Source organism: Schistocerca americana, chromosome 9 (genome assembly GCF_021461395.2).
Source record: "Schistocerca americana isolate TAMUIC-IGC-003095 chromosome 9, iqSchAmer2.1, whole genome shotgun sequence".
NCBI classification, from domain to species: domain Eukaryota; kingdom Metazoa; phylum Arthropoda; class Insecta; order Orthoptera; family Acrididae; genus Schistocerca; species Schistocerca americana.
The window spans coordinates 187,349,225-187,371,820 of NC_060127.1; the positions used below are offsets into that span (position 1 = coordinate 187,349,225).

Sequence of the window (22,596 nt, forward strand, 5' to 3'; positions counted from 1 at the left end):
ATGTGCATACCGCCATCCCGTGACTTTTGTTGCCTCAGTGTAGATCGACAACCCGGAACTTGTGGTTTGCGGGTACAGCTGTGAGAGATGTGTGTGTGTGTGTGGTGTTGCAGGTCTGTGGGCGGTGGTGAACACGTCGGGGTCGTGCTGCCGCGGCCGCCTCGACGCGCAGGGCTCGGCGCAGTGGGAGCAGGTGCTGCGGCTCAACGTGGTGGGCGCCCTGAGGACGGCCAGGGCCTTCCTGCCGCTGCTCAGGCAGGCCAAGGGTGAGTGGCGGGCACCGGCGCTCGTCTGCAGGGCCCGATGGCATGACGCTAGGATTTGATTAATTTTGATTCGCTGAAAACCTACTGAATAAGATTGTTGATTCCAGAATGAGATTTTCACTCTGCAGCGGAGTGTGCGCTGATATGAAACTTCCTGGCAGATTAAAACTGTGTGCCCGACAGAGACTCGAACTCGGGACCTTTGCCTTTCGCGGGCAAGTGCTCTACCATCTGAACTACCGAAGCACGACTCACGCCCAGTCCTCACAGCTTTACTTCTGCCTCATATCAGCGCACACTCCGCTGCAGAGTGAAAATCTCATTCTGGAAACATCCCCCAGGCTGTGGCTAAGCCATGTCTCCGCAGTATCCTTTCTTTCGCTTTCGGGAGTGCTAGTTCTGCAAGGTTCGCGGGAGAGCTTCTGTAAAGTTTGGAAGGTAGGATACGAGATACTGGCAGAAGTAAAGCTGTGAGTACCGGGCGTGAGTCGTGCGTCGGTAGCTCAGATGGTAGAGCACTTGCCCGCGAAAGGCAAAGGTTCCCAGTTCGAGTCTCGGTGGGGCACACAGTGTTAATCTGCCAGGAAGTTTCAAGATTGATGATGTATGTAATGCTACTTCTCGAATGTCAGTGAAGAATACTGCAAAAAGTTCAAGTGATTCTTCAGTTTCTCCCGGCGTATTTGTTGTTCGAACACTCCACGTGTATACTGCCGGTTCATAGTGTCCAACGGGCACAATATTTCGGCGATCAGACATGTCGCGCCGGCCGGGGTGGTCTCGCGGTTAAGGCGCTGCAGTCCGGAACCGCGGGACTGCTACTGTCGCAGGTTCGAATCCTGCCTCGGGCATGGATGTGTGTGATGTCCTTAGTTCTAAGTTCTAGGGGACTGATGACCTAAGATGTTAAGTCCCATAGTGCTCAGAGCCAACCAGACATGTCGCCATCGTGAGGTGCGCTGACGAACTGAGCTCCTGAGGGCGGGCGGCCGATGAAGGGTTAAGAAGACTCTCGGCAAGAAGTACGAACTGGCGACCAGGGCGTACGTAGCAAGCACATCGACGCTGGCAGTATACCCGTGGACTGTTCGAGCCACTAATAAAACATTTTTCTGCATTTCTTGCAATTTTCATTTTTCAGTGTGCAAGGAACATTTTCTACTGAGGAATTGCCGATATAAAGATGAAATTTGCTACAGACTTTGCACACACTTTCTATGGTATAAATTTTTTCAAAATGCATTACAGTCAAATTTATTTAAATTTTTGTCAACTAAAATTTGCTACATGTCATACACATAAATTTTAAAAAAAGTGTAGCGAAAGGTATAAGACTGATATTAAGAAACTGCTAACTCAGATTTGTTTATCTAATTACTAAGAATAATTTTGAAAGTGACAAGTAACCACTGACAAACTTGCACAATGGATACACTTCGATTGTGATCGGCTTTGCATATTATGTTACAGTGTAGAGAGTGTTGTACGAGCCCATACGGCTGCTAGGGAGGTGAAACAACCCCTTGAAAAAAAATTGAGTTTAATATCCCTAAACGATTAACGTTGAAATGGTAACACGGATGAAAGAAAAAAACTTCCTGTGGATTTTAATGTCCATTGCGATAGTGCATCCAGATTTGTCAAAAGTCATTTTTTTCGAAATTCCATCTCCCCATTACTTCGTTTTTCATTTTGACAATCGACTAATAGCAAAGCATATAGCATCATTCATATCACATTTAGTCATACATGATGAAGTGGTATTCCAAAAACGTATTTGTCAGAAATGAGCTAGAAACTCTCTATAACAAAATGCATTCAGCATTTTTTTTACCTGAACCGTTCTGCGCATTTCTCATTATTACACAGATCCGCAATGATGTACAAAGAATTTTGAACATAATGCAATTAAATCTGAAAACGTTGCAACTTAAAAATTAAAAATATACAGTGAATGTAAAAGAGAAAACGCAAATACAACACAAGATATTTTATATTCCATAAAATTAAGAAATTATATATAAATCAGAAATAATCTAGAAATGTATCTATATCACAGTATGAGCATCTGATATGTGTCCGCTTCAATGACAATTGTCATGTTGTACTTATACGGATATGGTGTCTGTTCTTTAGGACATAACCGAAAGAACAGACACCATATCCATATAAGTATATAGTTCTGGTAACACCGGCCAAGACTTTCTTCATCTGTGCGGATGCACACATATTCCCCGAACTCTTAAGAGACCTGGTAAGAATGCCTTCCACGAGTAATGAGTGTGTTGGGGTGGAACACTATGAATGTAGTGTGTGGACATACAAGGTGGGAATGTGGGTCTCACGGGAAGCGACAAGGGATACGTCCCTGCAGTCGCACTGTCTTCTGTGCCCTCTGTGGCTCGGATGGATAGAGCGTCTGCGGTGTAAGCAGGAGACCCCGGGTTCGAGTCCCTGTCGGGGCACACATTTTCACCTGTCCCCGTTGATATGTATCAACGCCAGCTAGCAGCTGAAGGTGTTAATATAATTCTAAACTGTCATGTTGGGTTATTTAGTACGTCTTCCCCAGATAAACATATTATAAATGTGTATTCTACACACACACACAATTCAATTTGTCTAATCATTTTCCAAACACAAGCTGTAACAGAATCAGTGAAAATGGATATTGCAGTTTTCAATTATTCGATGAATTTGGGACGGTTTTTATAAACAGATGCTTTCGCTGCACCCCAGAAGAAAAGTTAGGTTGTGTTAGGTCAGGCGATCGTGGAGGCCGAAGTCCCTGTGAAATTATGCCATCACCAAAAACATCAGCAAGCAGTGACATTGAAACGCGAGCTGTAAGCGCGGTTGCCCCTTCTTGTTGAAAATAACCGTTCAGTATTTCACTTAACCCAAGTTCTCCTATGAATGGGTACAGAATATCACTGCAGTATCGTTGTGCGTTTATTGTTTCGTTGAAAAATATGGGACCCACAATCCGACGTCTAAAAATTGCAATCCAAACTCCTATTTTCACAGAACGAAGTGATTTCTCATGAACACACAATGGATTTGCAGTACTCCACATACGAGAATTTTGCGAGTTCATGTACACGGATAAATGAAATCACGCCTCATCAGTGAAAAACGTTTCATTAAGAATATCCCTTCCATTTTGTTGAACGAAATTTTTGAACCATTGACAATAATGCAGTCTCTTGCCATGATCAGTGTTTTTCAGTTCTTGCACGACTGTCACTTTATATGGGAAAAGTTCTAATTGTTTCCATACAGCTGTGTGGGCCGTTCCGACACTAACATAGATTTCCTGGTCGAGTTTTCTCACTGGCATGTTCGGAGTCATGGACATTTTATCGGAAAGATCGAGTAGTTTGTCCTCAGACAAAACGCTAGGACGACCACGTCTCGGTGCATCTGTCACTGAACCCGTTCTTCGAAATTTGTTAATCAAATCTCGCACAGTATCGCGATGTGGGAGTGTTGTCTCCGGGGAAACTGAATTAAATGTTTGACGAACTTCGACGAACTGAAACAGTGTCTTTACTGCTAGCTTTGAACACTTGTTCGACTAAAAACACGCATTCTTCAATGGTTAGCATCTTGACAGTGACAAAAACGAAACAAACGAACAAAGGAACTAAAGTTAAAATTTCACGGCGACACGGAACGACACACACCAACGATACTACTGACACTGGCTGAGATAAACGAAACAGAGGAAAAGTGGGAGAGTCTACTTGAAGGGAAGTAACCCAGGCAGGCGAACAAACATGCGGCGCGCGAGGCTAACAACCATACGGCACTGCGGAGAGACTTTTTGAACACCCCGTGTGTGTGTGTGTGTGTGTGTGTGTGTGTGTGTGTGTGTGTGCGTAGAATACACGTTTAGAATACGTTTATCTGGAAAATACTTACTAAATAACCCAACGTAACAATTGTCATTGAAGCAGACACATATGAGATGCTCATACTGTTATCAAGATAATTTCTAGATCATTTCTAGGAAATGCATCTTTGGAATACCATTTGTCATATACAGTTGAATGTGGTTAATGATGCTATATGTTTTATTATTAGTCAAATGTCTAAATGGAAAACAAAATTTCGGCAGGTGGGAGGAGGTTTACAGGAAAATGCTTTGTCAGCAAATCTGCGTGCACCCTTTCAGCATACATAAAAAACCATAGAAGTTTTATTCGACATTTTTTATATCTGTTACCAATTTGAGGGTATTTGTTCAGAAATGTTAAACTCAGTTTCTTTCAATGGGTCTTTCACCGACTTATCGACTATATATGCATGTATAGAAAAATGTGTGTATTATTTGTTCTACACTTGTTCAAAGTTGATCATAATCGAAGTGTATCCCTAGTGTAGGTTTACTTGTGCAGAAATGTTCTTCTTGTGATATAATGTGTTTTAGAGTATCCAGCAATGTTCTGATCATATTATTTGATAAAAACATTGAAAAAAGACCAGATTATAACCAATAACAATAAAAACAGATAGAAAATTTGGTTAATTATCTCTCAAATAGTAAAAGTTACATTAACTTATACAGGGTGTTACAAAAAGGTACGGCCAAACTTTCAGGAAACATTCCTCACACACAAAGAAAGAAAATATGTGGACATGTGTCCGGAAACGCTTACTTTCCATGTTAGAGCTCATTTTATTACTTCTCTTCAAATCACATTAATCATGGAGTGGAAACACACAGCAACAGAACGTACCAGTGGAACTTCAAACACTTTGTTACAGGAAACGTTCAAAATGTCTTCCGTTAGCGAGGATACATGCATCCACCCTCCGTCGCGCGGAATCCCTGATGCGCTGATGCAGCCCTGGAGAATGGCGTATTGTATCACAGCCGTCCACAATACGAGCACGAAGAGTCTCTACATTTGGTACCGGGGTTGCGTAGACAAGAGCTTTCAAATGCACCCATAAATGAAAGTCAAGAGGGTTGAGGTCAGGAGAGTGCGGAGGCCACGGAATTGGTCCGCCTCTACCAATCCGTCGGTCACCGGATCTGTTGTTGAGAAGCGTACGAACACTTGGACTGAAATGTGCAGGAGCTCCATCGTGCATGTTGTGTCGTACTTGTAAAGGCACATGTTCTAGCAGTACAGGCAGAGTATCCCGTATGAAATCAGGATAACGTGCTCCATTGAGCGTAGGTGGACAAAACTAAAATGAGCTGTAACATGGAAATTAAGCGTTTCCGGACACATGTCCACATAACATCTTTTCTTTATGTGTGTGTGAGGAATGTTTCCTGGAAGTTTGGCCGTACCTTTTTGTAACACCCTGTATGTACCTGTGTATTTTGCCATGTGTCACTCCTCTACAGAGAGTCGTGCGTGTTGTGCGACAGGTCGCCTGGTGACGGTGGGGGCGAGTCCGCCGGGAGCCGGGCTGGCGGCGACGACGGCGGCGCGGTACGCGGTGGAGGGTGCTAGCGCCGCCCTGCGCCGCGAGCTGGCGCCCCTGGGCGTCGCCGTGGTAACGCTGCGGCCCGAGCCGCGCGCGCCCGGCCTGCCCGCCGAGATGCTGTTCGCCGCGCCCAGGTCAGCCCCCGCCTCCGTACCGACACGGCTGTTCGCGACTATAGTCCGCGCAGGGTGCGCTGGCGGGTGCGCAGCGACCAGTTTTCGCCCCAAGCGCTGGGCGAGTTCATTCGTTCGTTCGGAAGGGGAGGCCGACGTTGTTCGCCCGTTTTCAGCCGGTCGTGCTCACAGAATAGAGACGCTCCCCCTGCAGTTATTCTCGAACGATAGTACAGACAGAACTTCAGTGTTTCCTTTATGATGTCTTCATATGTCAGCTTCGTGACGGCATGCCCATCATTTTATAAATGGTCACAGTTATTGTGATATTTGCATTTAACCAAGACACAGCGCGAAATTCGAAAAAGTTTTCAATGAAAAATAGGGGTTGCTATGATTTTAAGTACACTACTGACCATTTAAATTGCTACACCAAGAAGAAACGCAGATGATAAACGCGTATTCATTGGATAAATATATTATACTAGACTGTCATGTGATTACATTTTCACACAGTTTGGGTACATAGATCCTGAGAAATCAGTACCCGGAACAACCAGGTCTGGCCGTAATAACGGCCTCGATACGCCTGGGCATTGAGTCTAGCAGAGCTCTGATGGCGTGTACAGGTACAGCTGCCCATGCAGCTTCAACACTATACCACAGTTCATCAAGAGTAGTGACTGGCGTATTGTGACGAGCCAGTTGCTCGGCCACCATTGACCAGACGCTTTCAGATGGTGAGAGATCTGGAGAATGTGCTGGCCAGGGCAGCAGTCGAACATTTTCTGTATCCAGAAAGGCCCGTACAGGACCTGCAACATGCAGTCGTGCATTATCCTGCTGAAATGTAGAGTTTCGCAGGAATCGAATGAAGGGTAGAGCCACGGGTCGTAACACATCTGAAATGTAATGTCCACTGTTCAAAGTGCCGTCAATGCGAACAAGAGGTGACCGAGATGTGTAACCTATGGCACCCCATACCATCATGCCTGGTGATACGCTAACGATGGCGAATACACGCTTCCAATGTGCGTTCACCGCGATGTCGCCAAACACGGATGCGACCATCATGATGCTGCAAACAGAACCTGGATTCATTCGAAAAAATGACGTTTTACCATTCGTGCACCCAGGTTCGTCGATGAGTACATCGTCGCAGCCGCTGCTGTCTGTGATGCAGCGTCAAGGGCAACAGCAACCATGGTCTCCGAGCTGATAGTCCATGCTGCTGCAAACGTCGTCGAAGTGTTCGTGCAGGTGGTTGTTTTCTTGCAAACGTCCCCATCTGTTGACTCAGGGATCGAGACGTGGCTGCACGATCCGTTACAGCAGTGCGGATAAGATGCCTGTCATCTCGTCTGCTAGTGATACGAGAATGTTGGGATCCAGCACGGCGTTCCGTATTACCCTCCTGAACCCACCGATTCCTTATTCTGCTCTCAGTCATTGGATCTCGACCAACACGAGCAGCAATGTCGCGACACGATAAATCGCAATCGCGATCGGCTACAATCCGACCTTTACCAAAGTCGGAATCGTGATGGTACGCATTTCTCCTCCTTACACGAGGCACCACAACAACGTTTCACCAGGCAACGCCGGTCAACTGCTGCTTGTGTATGAGAAATCGATTGGAAACTTTCCTCATGTCAGCACATTGTAGGTGTCGCCACCAGCGCCAACCTTGTGTGAATGCTCTGAAAAGCTAATCATTTGCATATCACAGCATCTTCTTCCTGTCGGTTAAATTTCGCGTCTGTAGCACGTCATCTTCGTGGTGTAGCAATTTTAATGGCCAGTAGTGTATAATGCATAATTCATCACATGTTGCTGCATATGAAATTTAGTTAACATCCTGAGCTTTTCTTTAGATGTGGATGGTGGTCTCTATCTGCCACCAATCTCAAGAAAACTGGTTTATGAGTCACACTAATTTGTGATTGTGCATGCCACTGATGAAACCCGAATGAAATGCCCATATCATTCATCATAGCTCATAAGTGGTTTGAGATATCGAAACGAGATGACAGCATGCAAAGAGGGGAATATTTTTTCATATGGTTATTATACTAAACTTCGTTATCTACTGTGTTTCTCCGCTAACTATAGACTTTTTCGATGAAATAATCTAATATTTAAGGGACGTTGATAACTGGCGAAACAAGAAATACTCTTTGTTTTGCAACTACATAAGTAGACTAATTACACATTTCTTATTGCGCTGAGAATGTGTGTTTTCGTAAGCTATCGAACATACTTGTCCTGAGTTCCTCACTTAATAAACTTAATAAACTACTGTTTCAAAATTCTGGTACAGTTGCATCTGCATAGCATGTTAGTGAGGTAACAGTCTATAAACTCCACTGTATTTTGGCAAGAGAAGTAAATTTTAACTCTGCAACAAGAGAAATGTAGATTTTACTCAAAATTTTCCACTCTTGACACTTCTCTGAAAGTTACATTTAGTTAACAATTTAGACGAAATTAAATCATTGCTTCTGTTGTACTTTCAGCGCAATTCTTTTTAGATACTAACCGAAGTGGTGATGATGGTAGATCTTTGTGGGTCATCACCATGTAAGTGTGGGAATGGAGAGGCTCCGCTTAATATCTAAAAAAGATGTGAGTGCAGGCTCCAGTTTAGAATGGCACTTCCCCTCCAGTGCTTGGCATTTCCCTACACTGCACCAACTGCCTGGCCACAAACCTTCACCACTGCGACTGTCCACACACTTGTCTAGCCAGCTGTGCATCTGCTGGCCACATTATTCTGTGCGCACATTACCTCTGGGATTTTAGAAGGAATCTAAAATGCGTACAGAAAATACCCACATGCCGTTTTAGACACCATCTCTCCAAGTTCTTGACTTGCATTACATATAATCAATGTACACTATCTAATCACCTATTCCTGAACATTAATATGAGATATGCCCACCCTTCGGCTTTATGATGGCTTCAACTCTGTTAGGGACACAATGTGCCTGAATGTCCGTACAGGAGTGTCATCCCAGTTTTCCTCAACAGACAGAAGCACAAGAGGTACTGATGTTGGACGCTGGGGTCTGGAGTGATGTCAACCTTCCAACCCATCCCAAAGATGTTCCATTGGGTCCAGGTCAGGACTCTGGTCAGGCCTTGTCCACTTCAAGGATGCTGTTGTCCACAAACAACTGCCTTGCAGATGTTCCTTTATGACAGCGTGCACTATGATGCTGCTACACTCATCGCCTCTAAACCGTCCATTTCCTGTACTCAATACACAGTTGTGTAAATTGCGTTCCTATTCTTCAGCATTCAGCATTTAGCGTTTTTTTAAAGAGAAATTAGGGGACCACACCCTAACAACGAAAAGCACTCCCATACCGTAACACTAGCATCTCTCTACTTTTAACTGTTGACTCTACACATGATGGCAGCCAAAGTTTTCCAGACGTTCGCCAAACCAAAATGAGACAGTCGAGACGTGATGGTGCCTGAGTTTTCTTGAAACCATGAACGCCCAATTACAGCGCTGTTAAACGCGGTTCTTGCCAACCACGGTTCCTTCAGGCGTGCATGCATGTTCGAATTACAGTAAGTGTAAAAACGCAGCTTAAAGACACATATGGAAGTTTGGACGGGACATGAAGCGTGCACAAGTAGCCGAAATGTTTAAGGCGTCAGCTCGCAGCTAGCAGACCTTCCATCGGACTACCACAGGGTATAGCGTGATTCATCACTCCGAATCTCCCGTTTCCAGTCATTCACTGTCCAATGGGGTCGTTCTTTAGATCAATTCAAGCGTCACTTAACATCGACTACTGAAACTTGTAGACGATAAGGAGCTGCTTGATCATTGGACGCCATACTTTTTAATCCCATATGAAAAGACATTGTGCTAGCTGGATTATTGGTAGCACTTCGGAATTCAGGAATGGTCATTCCGATGATTGCAAGACATTTATTACAACCACTCTGAGTCTTGCTTGATGCACCCAGCCAGAACTAGTCTTGGTTTAGCTGTGGGCTGTTGCTTTGCTTTTCCACCTCACAGTCACGCCACCAACAGTAGACCTGGGCAACTTTAGAAGGGTTGAACGGTCCCTGATGGATCTGTTACTCACGTGACATCCAATGGCAAGTCACGTTCAAAGTCACTGAAGTCTCTTCACTAACCCATTCGATGTTACTGATTCTCTGCTCATAATATAATGCTCCCTGCCTCACTCATGCCTCTCGTGACATCGAGTGCACAATTCGGCAGTGTGTAGGGCTGTACTGATAATTTTGATCAGATACCGTATGTCTTTCTGTAGGTCTCGTAGTTTTCGCGCTGTCGTTGTCTGAAACCTCAGAGGTAATTATGAATAACCTTACAGCTGGATATACTTTTTGTTCCATAGAACCTTAATCAGAGGATCCACACAGTTATAGAATATGTCGTAGGAACAAATGGGTCAAAATACATTTTAACACAAGAAAAGCGACGCATCACGATGGAATTATCATGAAGAGACGATATTGGTAGACGTGAGGTACATTTAAAGACAAATGATTGCGATTTCAGAAAAATAAATGACTTATTCAAGAGAGAGAGATTCGCAAACTGAGCTAGCGGTTGGTCCACCTCTGACCATTATGCAAGCAGCTATTGAGCTTGGCATTGATTGTCACAGTTGCTGGATGTCTTCCTGAGGGATGTCGACCCAAATTCCCTCCAATTCGCGCGTTAGATCGTCAAAATCCCGAGATGGTTGGAGGTCCCTGCCCATAAAGCTCCATTATCAATTGGGGAGACACACGGTGACCTTCCTGGCCAAGACAGGGCATGGCAAGCACGAAGGTAGACAGTAGAAACGCTCGGAGTTTGTGGGCGAGGGTTATCTTCCTAAAATATAAACCCAACATGTCTTGGCACGAAGGGCAACAAAATGGGGCGAAGGACAACGTCAGTGTACTTCTGTGCTGGATATGTGTCGCGGATGACAACCGAAGTGGTCTTTTTATGAAATTAAATGCCACCGCAGACCAATACTCTTGGTAGCTGTACCATATGGAGGGTGACAGTCAGGCTGTTATCCCACCGATGTCCAGTGAGTCTCTAGACAAGTTGTCGCTTGTTATCAGGGTTCAATTCGAAGTGGGACTCATCACTGAAGATAATTCTACTCCAATAAGATTCCCGGCCCAATGTAGCCGGTATCACTGCAAACAGGCTTGTTTGTGCTCAGGAGTCAATGGTAGTTGGCTTAAGGGACAGCGTGAGCTCAGTCTCCATTCCATGAGCCGCCTGCTAATGATCCTTTTGGTCACTGATTCACCAGCTGCACGTCGGATCGATAATAAATGATGAATCGAGGTCACCAAGTGCCTCTCTGGCGACTGCTCAGTTCTCGCATTCTGTCTAGAGATGGGCAATCTCGTTCATCTTTGGGAACTAGTTCACTGGTGATCGCTCTTTCTTGGTAACCGTTCATTTTTACTCGTTCACCGTTCATTTGTGCTTCGTATATGGTTCTTATGAAAACTGAAAATTAGTAGCGTAGGTGACTGAAGATGGAAGGCGCCAACAGGGGCAACATGCCTCCCCCCTGTAGTACAGAGTTTGTATTCATAACAGAATTCTCACACACTTGAAATTTTTATGATTCTGCAAAACTTCTCGTTTAGCCAACTGTAGCGTTGTGTGGCTGATGGCAGTGAAATAAATATAAGGCGGCGCACGAAAAACCGGCCCCGAGTTCAGACTGCTCGCCAATTAAGCACGATTTGTTGACCGCTGCGAGCAGAATAAACAAACATGTAATAATTAGGCAGTGAAGAAATAACATATAAGCTAATGCAAACAACTTAGAAACAATAGACGACGTTTGGCGGGCGACAGTGAGCAGTCTAGTACTCGGGGCAGATTTTTCGTGCGCCACCCTGTACCACTGAAATAATATTGTAGGAGTTGTTATATTCTCTTTACAAAATGTGACACCATGCACTCGATTATGAAGCGCGGGCTTCATTCGGTTGTAAGTCGGTCTGCCTTCCGTAACAATGAACATGCTGTTTTACCTTGGATAAAAAAAAGACGGAAAATGGCCACTAATGTGTGCCTTGCCGACTTCCCTTGCATGTGTAATAACAAAAAAAACTTGCCTTTTTACAAGTATTTCTTCTGCTGTTTATCGAAATAGTGAAGTAAGCTGATATGCTGTTTTGTTACCTGAAAAGATGTATGTACAGGGTGGCCCAAAAAGGATGGTCACATTTTAAATAACTATAACTCCATCAGTTTTACAAATTAATTTTATTCAATTACGTAACTAAATGCTCCCAGGCACCCAATTACAAGAACTAACCACAAAAAATCATGTACGGAAAATGACTTCCGGAAGATGGTGTCCTTCCTCGGTGATGCATTCCACAAGTCTTTCCCCGAAATTTTCCATCACTTTCACTACTGTTTCTTCTTGAATTGCCATAATTTCCGCACTGATTGCCTCCTTCAGATCAATTAAGTTTCGGGGCTTCTTTACGTAGACTTTTGACTTTAGGTATCCCCAAAGAAAAAAATCACAGGCTGAGAGGTCAGGTGATCTCGCGGGCCAGTGGACATCTCCAAAACGCGAGATGATGTGGTGGGGGAACATCCGCCTTAAAACACACATGGAGTCATTGGCTGTGTGGGCCGTGGCCCCGTCCTGTTGAAACCAAATTCGATCTCGATTTACATGTAACTCTCACAGTTTCGGCACCAAAAAGCTACGTAGCATGTTAACGTAACGTTTCGAGTTCACTGTGACTGTAGCGTTGTTCTCCTCAAAAAAATAAGGACCAACAATCCCCAATCTTGAAATTCCACACCAGACTGTTATCTTAGCACTATGAAGAGGCTTTTGGTGCAATTCTCTGGGATTATCTGCTGCCCAATACCTGCAGTTTTGTTTATTGACATAGCCGTCTAAATGGAAATGGGCTTCATCTGACATAAGAAGCACAACATCATTATTAGAGTACAAAATGTCAAGCATTGATTCACAAAATCGTCTTCGCTGCTCAAAATCACGATCATACAGCTTTTGCGTGATCATAATTTTGTATGGGTGAAACTGTAACTCACGGCTTAAAATACGCTGCAACGAACTACGGCTGAGGCCTAAAGTTTGAGCACGACGCCTAGTGGAACGACGCGGGCTTTGCAGCACTGACGCTCTAACATCATCAATGTTCTGTGGAGTAACTGCCGTACGTGTACGCCCTGTAGATTTACCACTTTTGACAGACCCTGTTGTCCGGAATGCAGTCACCCAACGTGATATGGATCTGCGATCTGGAATGGGTCCATCACGTGCTACACCAAAACGTTGTCGAAACAATCGTTGCACAGTAATAAACGATTCATCATTTCTGAAAAACTGTTCCACAGCAAAAACACGATGCTCGACCGTCCACTGCGCCATCTCGTGGCAAACTGGGTGTAATGGCCGACTTGCAGACGGCCGGCAGTGGTCCCCCCTCCTCACCTTTCAATGGTACTACGCAGTTCAAATCCGACCATCCTTTTTGGGCCACCCAGTATTACATACCTCCTAATTTTTATGTAATTTACGTAGTTATAAAATACACTTTAATTACGCTGAATGGAATACGAAAAGAACCAGAAGTTCAGAGTTCGAAAAAGGTTTGAAACAATGGCCGTCAGAAGCGAACGAAACAAACAACAACTCGATACTGAACTAACTCCGAGCAGTCGGCAGTTGAACTGCAACGAGTGGCCACGCGAAGAAGCAGAGTCCGGCCGAGCGAGACCGAGACCGAGAGAGGCGGGAACGGGACCGAGGCTGGCTGGAACGAGACCGGCCGACGCGCCGTTGCGGGAACGAGACCGACCGTTTCCCGTTCCCGGGAACCATAAGTAGAAAGCCGCGACCGAAGTGAACTATGAAAGACCGTTCCTTAGAATTCGTTCCTCAGTCGTTCCGTTCATGTTGATGAACCGTTCCTTTGGACTCGTTAGTTCGCGGACGACCCATCTCTAGTTGTGTCGTCCCTCTAGGTCGACCGTTTCCTTCTTGACGCTCTGCTGGGCCGTGGTTCACCCATTCCTGCCAACGACGTCGAGCGATTAGAACATTATTCCGACAGACTTCCTTGGCCCCAACTACATGTCCTCTCTCAAATGCTGACATCCGCGCATATTGTTCACGCGACTATCAGCGGGACATAGTTACTATCCAACTGAGTACATGGAATGTAATTCACGACGACTTTATGCCCTGGTGTCGACGTGTCGCCGGACTATCCTCGCTAGCTGTGCGATGAAATTGCGCTGCAGCGTCACACATTCATCCACCAGCCACCAAAGTTTACACTTTTGCATTCCCCGTTGAATATCAGTTTGTGACCAGTTTGCATAACTCCTTCGCAGTACGTCGCTTTTTTGTCTTCGGGTGTATTATCACCGCAAAAAAATGATGTAGAATTGTTTCCGGTAAGTCACGCGACCTGCCACTGCTGAGGTCAGAAGTGGCAGTGAAGTGGTATGTGTCAGCTGCGCAATATTAGCGGAGTAAGTTAGGTCGACTTAGAGCTATGACAGAATGGTACACACGAGTTAGCAATGTCTGGCTGTGCACATGACCACACGGTCAATGAAATTGTCTGATTTGTTGGAGTATGAGCAAGGACTGTGCAAAACGTTTACAGGGAACGTTATACTACTCACGGCCACATAACACGGCGTAAGACCGGTGGTCGTAAAAAGATCATAACCGACAGGGAGTGGAGAAAAGCTTCACACCTTGTCAAAGAGCCGGCCGAAGTGGCCGTGCGGTTAAAGGCGCTGTAGTCTGGAACCGCAAGACCGCTACGGCCGCAGGTTCGAATCCTGCCTCGGGCATGGATGTTTGTGATGTCCTTAGGTTAGTTAGGTTTAACTAGTTCTAAGTTCTAGGGGACTAATGACCTCAGCAGTTGAGTCCCATAGCACTCAGAGCCATTTGAACCATTTTTTAACCTTGTCAAATACAATCGCTTTCGAACCCAACATGAATTACAGTTGTCATTGAATCCCGACCAGTTTTCGAGAAGCGAACTGCATGCAATGGACACTTAGAGTTTGGTATTCACCAAAGCCCGTTTCTCACAGAAAGAGATAAAACGGCACCTCTTCAGTTTGTCAAACAACACAGAAACTGGGCGTCTCGTGTTTCCCCCTTTTAATGGCATGGAGTCCACCAACGTGGCGTTTAATCTACGGTGTGTACAGGTTGCGTGTGTTTAGGCTAGAAGAGATTCTATGGTGTTTTGCGTATGTGTTTCGAAGTAATAGTTGGGTCCACTTATTTAGTTTACCAGGAATACCAGCCAGGATTCTTATCGATGGTCAAGAGCTACCTTTTCATAGACATCTATATGATGAGTATGCTGTGCACACTCCTGTCTTTCAAGATGACAAGAACTGCGTTTAACAGCGCTGTAATTGGGCGTTCGTGGTTTCACGAAAACTCAGACACCATCACGTCTCGACTCTCTCATCATTAAGTCTACGACAGTTTGAAACAGCGGGTAAATCATGACAATCAAGATGATTTGTTAGCCCTAAGGAATATAATCCTCAATGATGAGGATACGATATTGCAGTGCCTGTGTTTGTTAAGATGTATAATGCACGGTTCCTTCAGGCATGCATGCATGCATGTTCGAATTACATTAAGTGTAAAAGCGCAGCTTAAAGACACATGGAAGATGACATATGGAAGTTTCGGCGGGACATGAAGCGTGCACAGATAGCCGAAATGTTTAAAGCGTCAGCTCGCAGCTAGCAGAAAATCCGTGTTTGTGTACCGGTCTACACAGACTATTCTATAGTTGCGGGTTCCTCGTATTCGCAACTGATAATACATTTCCTGCATTCAATGAGTAGCTTCAGATGAAGGTGGCATAACTGAAGAATCTTGAGACCATCTTCATCAGCGAATTCAGGCTATCAGGAATCCTACAGATAATGTTACACAGTTTCCTGAAGGTATCCAACGTGAATAGTCTTATCAGTGTACAACAAAGTTGTACGAAGGTATCTGAACAAAGCCTCATCTATGTAGAGAATCTGTGCACCTACCATAACTAGTCTGTATTGTGTTCAGTATTACTCTGTCAGTGTACAGTAATTTTGACCCTGGCAAGATAATTCCTCCTGCATGTGTCCCTTGCATATGAGATTCTGCAGTCATAATCCACTGGTTACGCGACTGTTCAATGAATGTTTCAGCTTCCTCATTGGTGGTCATCTACATATTAGCAATCTCTTCAGTATGGTTGGCAGTGTAGATGGATTGGAAGTTGATGGTTGATATAAATACTTTTCTTCTCTCCCATAGGGATATCTTTTGCGTGGAATCTGATTGCATCAGGGATGCGATTTGTTTCCATACCCTTTTCATTCTCTAGCGACCTCCTATCAGTTTTATTTGTTACCTTACCCATTTCACTCCCTAACAACATCCTCTCAGTGTTATTTGTTACTTTACTTATTAAACATCCCATCAGTATCGTTTGTTAGCTTACCCATTTTACTCCCTAATAACTCTTCATCAGTATGATTTGTTATTTTATTCATGTCACTTGCAAGTAACTTCCTGCCAGTATGGTCTGTTGTTCCCAATAACAGCCTGTCAGTATTATTTGTCATATTACCCATTCCACTGTTCAATAATTTCATATCAGCTGACTCTGTCCTATGCCACAGCCTCCCTCGCCAGATTCGCCGGGAAGGAGACACCGTGGTGGACATCCAGCCAGCAGAGTACAAGTACAAGGAGAGCGACTTCTCGGTGCTGACGCCGCACGCCATGAGGATCCTGGAAGAGGCCATCAGCGCGCCCAAGCCCCGGGACACCTACCAGCTGAGCTCGCGCCGCAAGTTCCCCAGCATCAGCGGTTTGGTCACCGTACTGAAGAAGAAGATCAGCAGCCACAGATACAAGCCGCAGATCATGTAGGCCCCCAGTGCCGGAGGGCTTGGGATAGGGAGGGCCAAAGCAACACTCCACAGACAGTGGGCATGTAGTCTAGACGCCAGTCCTACTTGGGAAGACGTTTCACTACAGCATTTCTCACCAGAAAAAAATTTCTTGATGGTAATTCCTTACCTACTTCACAAAAGTGCTGATAACTTAAAAGATGTCCGAATGACAACATACTGTCGCTCTGACCAACATTTCAGGTATTAAAATAGCACTTTATTTTGTTTCTGTTACTGCACAGATTAAGCCATGAAGCCAATTTGATATGACTGTATATAAAAACATTTCCAAGAGGACATACAGTGAAACTTCATTCATTCAGCCTAACTGATATGAGCTGAAAGTTCTTTTTGTTGAGTTGAAAATCTGCATTATTGATAAAGCTTTCTTCAGGTGGTTATCAACAGCCAATATATTGGAAAAAATCCTTCTTTTGTGGGTACAGCCATACAATTTTATTTATTCTCAACAGGTTTTTGGCACTGGCTACCATCTTCAAAGCAGGTAATAATATACAACAATTGGTAAAAACACATGTTTTCTAAATACAACAACATCAAGTATAACGTGTGGCAAATTATCACATTGCTTATTTCACTGAATATCCACTGCAGTAGATTTATGCAACAAAAGTTTGCCAACATGTACACATTTGACCTTAACACCAAATAATCACCACATGCTCAGTCATACCAGGATCTGTATCCATGCTCTGAATGAGCTTGTGGTAGTTATCTGCTATTAAGATGGAGCATGTACATGTTATCACATTTCGACGATTTAAATGTACTATATGTGAATATGGCAGCCAGTAGCAAAACTCACAGAGAATAAATAAAATTTACAGTGTATTGTAGAGTTGAAAGTGTGTATTGTTGAGTTGAAAGTGTGTATTGTTGAGTTGAAAGTGTGTATTGTTGAGTTGAAAGTGTGTATTGTTGAGTTGAAAGTGTGTATTGTTGAGTTGAAAGTGTGTATTGTTGAGTTGAAAGTGTGTATTGTTGAGTTGAAAGTGTGTATTGTTGAGTTGAAAGTGTGTATTGTTGAGTTGAAAGTGTGTATTGTTGAGTTGAAAGTGTGTATTGTTGAGTTGAAAGTGTGTATTGTTGAGTTGAAAGTGTGTATTGTTGAGTTGAAAGTGTGTATTGTTGAGTCGAAAGTGTGTATTGTTGAGTCGAAAGTGTGTATTGTTGAGCTGAAAGTGTGTATTGTTGAGCTGAAAGCCTGTATTGTTGACCTGAAAGTCTGTATTGTTGACCTGAAAGTCTGTATTGTTGACCTGAAAGCCTGTATTGTTGACCTGAAAGCCTGTATTGTTGACCTGAAAGCCTGTATTATTGTGATGAAAGCCTGTATTATTGAAAGTCCATAGTGATGAAAGTCCGTATTATAGAATTCTTCTCCAAAATAGTTATTCGTACCTACATTTCGGAATATACAGTGAGGTTGTGGCGAAATAAAAGATTAACTGTGTTTTCTGCTGACCTGTTGAATGGACTTCCAAAACGAGCCAGTGTCATCTCTCTTGTGGACCTGAGCCAAAGACAAGTTTCCCTCTACTATAACATATATTCGTTATTTATGGAATGGTTCAACATTTACGACATCTTAACCTATGCTTATCCCCACACACTTTTCTGTTAGAAATATTGTGCCGATATTGGAATCTGAATAGTCATTCAGTACTATTCTGGAAACCCGTTTGGTCGAATTTATCTGAAAACCTAGACCCCTCTCCTAGAGTATTGTTATTTGTTCCTGGTTTGCGCAGCATCATCAGTGGTGGTCAGTTTTGATCCAGTTGTCCTTTTTAATTTTGTGACTAGTACATCTTGTTTTATCGCAAAATCGAAAGCTTTATGGCATTTTTTCCTTATGTCGTAAAAACTTGAGTTAGCAATCTCAGATTCTATCTTCACATTCTGGCACTCTGATTTTATCATCTAAACGTAACCATTTATATATTCTTAACATTTGTTCTGGTTACTGTATTCTACTGTTTGGTACTTTAACACTCTTTTAAGTGATCACATAGCTGTACTTTAACACAGCTCGTCATGTGGGCGTCAGCAAGCTTTGACTCTGTTGCCTGCTTATGAGCAGCAAAGATACAGACGCTATTCATTATCGGTCTCAGGTAAAGTAAACGGGAAGGGAGGATTTGTGTTCAACATTTCACAAGTAAAGAGTGTGGCGCCAATAATGACTGCTATAGTAAGGTGGCGATTCACTTTGCGATATAAAAGCTAGTCAGAGTTACCACTAATTCAAAATTAGAAAAATCCGAATAGCAATGGTTTTACTGTAATTAGGTTAGAGTACAAGCACTCATAACATCACAGAATGGCAAAAAAAGAGCGAAGGGGGTTAGCCAGTCTTCACCGTTAAAGACGTGATACCAAGCGTATCCTGAACAGCAGTCACATATTATTCCACTTAGCGCTATTAGAACGCACTGGACTGTGTATAGCAGTTCCTCGTTGTCTGTGAGGTAATAGTCATTTGAAAATGGCAATTCAGTCGAAACTGTGCAGTAATGAAAGCAATATAAAGAACTGTTTAATCCTTCCAATGACAGTGTGCCAGAATATTGACATTCAGGCAATTTGTGGTGACAGTGGGCATTATTGCGACTCAGATTTAAAAGATATTGCATATCGTCGTATTTCGAGATATAACTTGAATGTGGGGAGCTGCTTTTGCAGATACACGACTCATTGATACCTCATCTACTGAACGCTTGTATAGCATCATACTCCATTTTACTTCCATAGCATTCTTTTTTTTACATTTGTATATAATGGATTGTGTATATACTGGGATTGTATGTCATTTATTGGCACGAGAATAACGTTTACGCATATAAAACACACGTAACTAATATTCAGAAGTTATAATCAACATTGTTTTTGGTGGCCAACAAAATCATTCACAGCTGTGGAAAGACTAATAATTGATTAACATTAGATATATTTATATTATAATCAATTATATGTCATTTTTATATATCATATCATGTATGATAAACATGTGTATATTAAAAGGTACTATTACATTCTTTCTGTAAATAACCCATATTACACTTGTTGAAATGAGCACCTAGAATTTCGTCACATGTTAGGAATGTGTAGTTGTAAATTTTGTACTAACAAAAATCATGTTTTTTGAAAATATATTGTCAGTAAATATATAGTTTTTCATTGAATCCATTTTGCAGGAATAACTTTCTCCTTTGTGAATAAATACGAAAAAGCTAAATGTGTAGTACATTATTATGTGCATGTGTCACTTAAAAAGACACCAAGAGCTGAATATAGTAACCTAAATGCATTCTTTTGCAACTTGAAGCGAAAAAACGATGAATTAATTGCACGTACTTGGATCATCGAATTAAGTGTATAAGCTGCAAATACGTTCCTTAAAAACAAAAGTTCTGAATATCATGTATTACACAAATGACACCATAAAAATTTCAAACATCACATGAAAACCTCACATTCCTATACTTCAGAGCTATAAAAGCTGTGTAGTTAACATTCTCAGACGTGCAGTTGCAAATATTAACAAAGCATCAAAAAATCTCTAAACAATGTATGCATTAAACACACCCAGACGCTACTATGCTAACGAAATAATAGGAAACACTGCAAATACTACAAAATAATGAAAGACTACATGTTATATAGAGAATTTTATTAATCTCTCTTGATATATTGCATCAATGATGTCAAAACAATAGTAAAGGTAGTAAAGGCCGACTTGACTATGTAAATCAACTCAACAATGACTGTGTTGTCTTCCATTCTAATCCAAGAAAACAATGAAAATATAATGTTAAGCCACTTAGCAACATTTTAGAGATCAGTACTTACATCTAATTATTGACAAATTGGCTGCTGCCAATCCAAAAGTTGTTTTGAACAAAACTGTGCTTCACTAGGAATGGTGCTATTGGAGGTGGTTTGCTGATGATTTGTTCTGAATTACATAGTTATTCAACCAGTCATAGGTTTCTACAGTTTAACATAAAGTCCAAACAACGGTCCAATTTGACATTTTTCTCACAGGTACAAATCGTTCAAAATAAAAATGGTTCAAATGGCTCTTAGCATTATGGGACTTCACTGCTGTGGTCATCAGTCCCCTAGAACGTAGAACTACTTAAACCTAACTAACCTAAGGACATCACACACATCCATGCGTGAGGCAGGATTCGAACCTGTGACCGTAGCAGTCGCGCGATTCCAGACTGTAGCGCCTAGAACCGCTCGGCCACTCCAGCCGGCAGTTGTGTTCATATTTTGTATATTTGTTAGCCAAAAAAGGATGCCATAGCTAAGAATTTAGTGTACATATGAATAATATGTAACTAAAAGACACTGCATGTTACACACTGATGATAGGATTCTAAGGGCATAACATGCTGATAACATTCTGTTTGCAAGTACCTTTGTGTGTTCACACCACTTCAACTGAGAATCAATATACATTCCTAGAAATTTTGCATTTGTTACACAGTCCATAGGGGTGCCATCTAAATTTAATTTAATAGTGTCATTTTTCCTCTTCAGACTGAAATTCATGGTATTAGTTTACTTTATGTTCAGTGTCACTTTATTGCTTATTGACTAATCACAAACTTCCTTGAGAGTTTCATTTGCTTCCTGGGCAAGGAGTTCTCTTGTTTTCTCAGTGACTATAATATTGCTGTCATCAGCGAAAATAACAGGTAGTTATTCTGCTACAACAGAGATGGCCAAGAACACAGTTCACAGCAGCACTCGGCCAGGGTGGCACCACCCACCCCACCGCACCATGCTGTCTGAGCATGAGGAGGGAGATGAGGGGGAAAACTCGGGGCACACCTCATTTAAACGCCAGTTCAGTCACACTGCATATGATTCGGTTTTGTATTTAATGTATCTCAACAAAACAGATAAAAGCAAACCAAATTTTCAATGTTGTTTAATTATTTTTTGCGCGCTGAAGACGTACTAAAATGTTTAGTGCAATAAGTCCACTTGAAATGCGAGGTATTGTGGCGTTCGCTGTGTTATTCAGTGGTTTGGTATTGAACTAATTCGTAAATGAAAATGACAATCTTATTTCATTACATTGAGTAATTACTAAATAAATTTTCTCCCGGCTAAAGATTTGGTCAAGTTGCTAAAGAACTCCAAGTTCAAACGTTGTGTTAAAGTGTTGTCTGTAAGTTGTGTGTCACTAAATCACAGTTCATACAACAGATTCTATACAACTATTGATTATGATGGAAATAGTTATCTTCAGCAAAATGATCATTAAAACCACCGAATATCAGCCGTGCGCAACACTGACGTATGTTACCTGAAACAATATTCTTCGCAACTGGTGCGTAATTAATTTCGGCTCCATACATCAGCTAGAAACGTTTGTTATAAGGATCGTGCTATGAGCACTGTTTTTAAAGAACCAATCTGATTCGAATCATTTTCATTAAAATGGGTTCGGGACCACCGATGCACATTTATTTTTACACATTTGTATTACGTTCGGCATTTGCGTGTGCAGAGTTGCGTAATTTGAATTTGCCGCTGAGATAATTGTTAAGATGGCAGCAGACAATTGATAGAGACTTTCTATTGTTAGACCAAATAAGTAACTATTTGAAATGCTTATTAAACTCTATAAACTCTACTTTCGTATTGTGCACTATTTAGACTTTATCAAGCAAACATTTGATTTGTTTCTAAGGAAAACACAGACAAAAACGCGATACATATCGCTATCGCC

At 42.6% G+C, this 22,596-nt stretch overlaps 1 protein-coding gene across 1 annotated transcript in view; it reads left to right on the plus strand.

Moving 5' to 3' along the window:
- Positions 1 to 20,012, plus strand: part of LOC124550806 — a 409,782-nt gene extending 389,770 nt beyond the window's left edge. The window contains exons 7-9 of the mRNA XM_047125532.1: positions 114 to 266; positions 5,653 to 5,845; positions 16,548 to 20,012. Coding sequence (XP_046981488.1) covers positions 114 to 266; positions 5,653 to 5,845; positions 16,548 to 16,800 — 599 coding nt within the window. The 3' untranslated portion in view covers positions 16,801 to 20,012. The remainder of the gene's footprint in view (positions 1 to 113; positions 267 to 5,652; positions 5,846 to 16,547) is intronic.
- Positions 20,013 to 22,596: the final 2,584 nt, after the last annotated feature.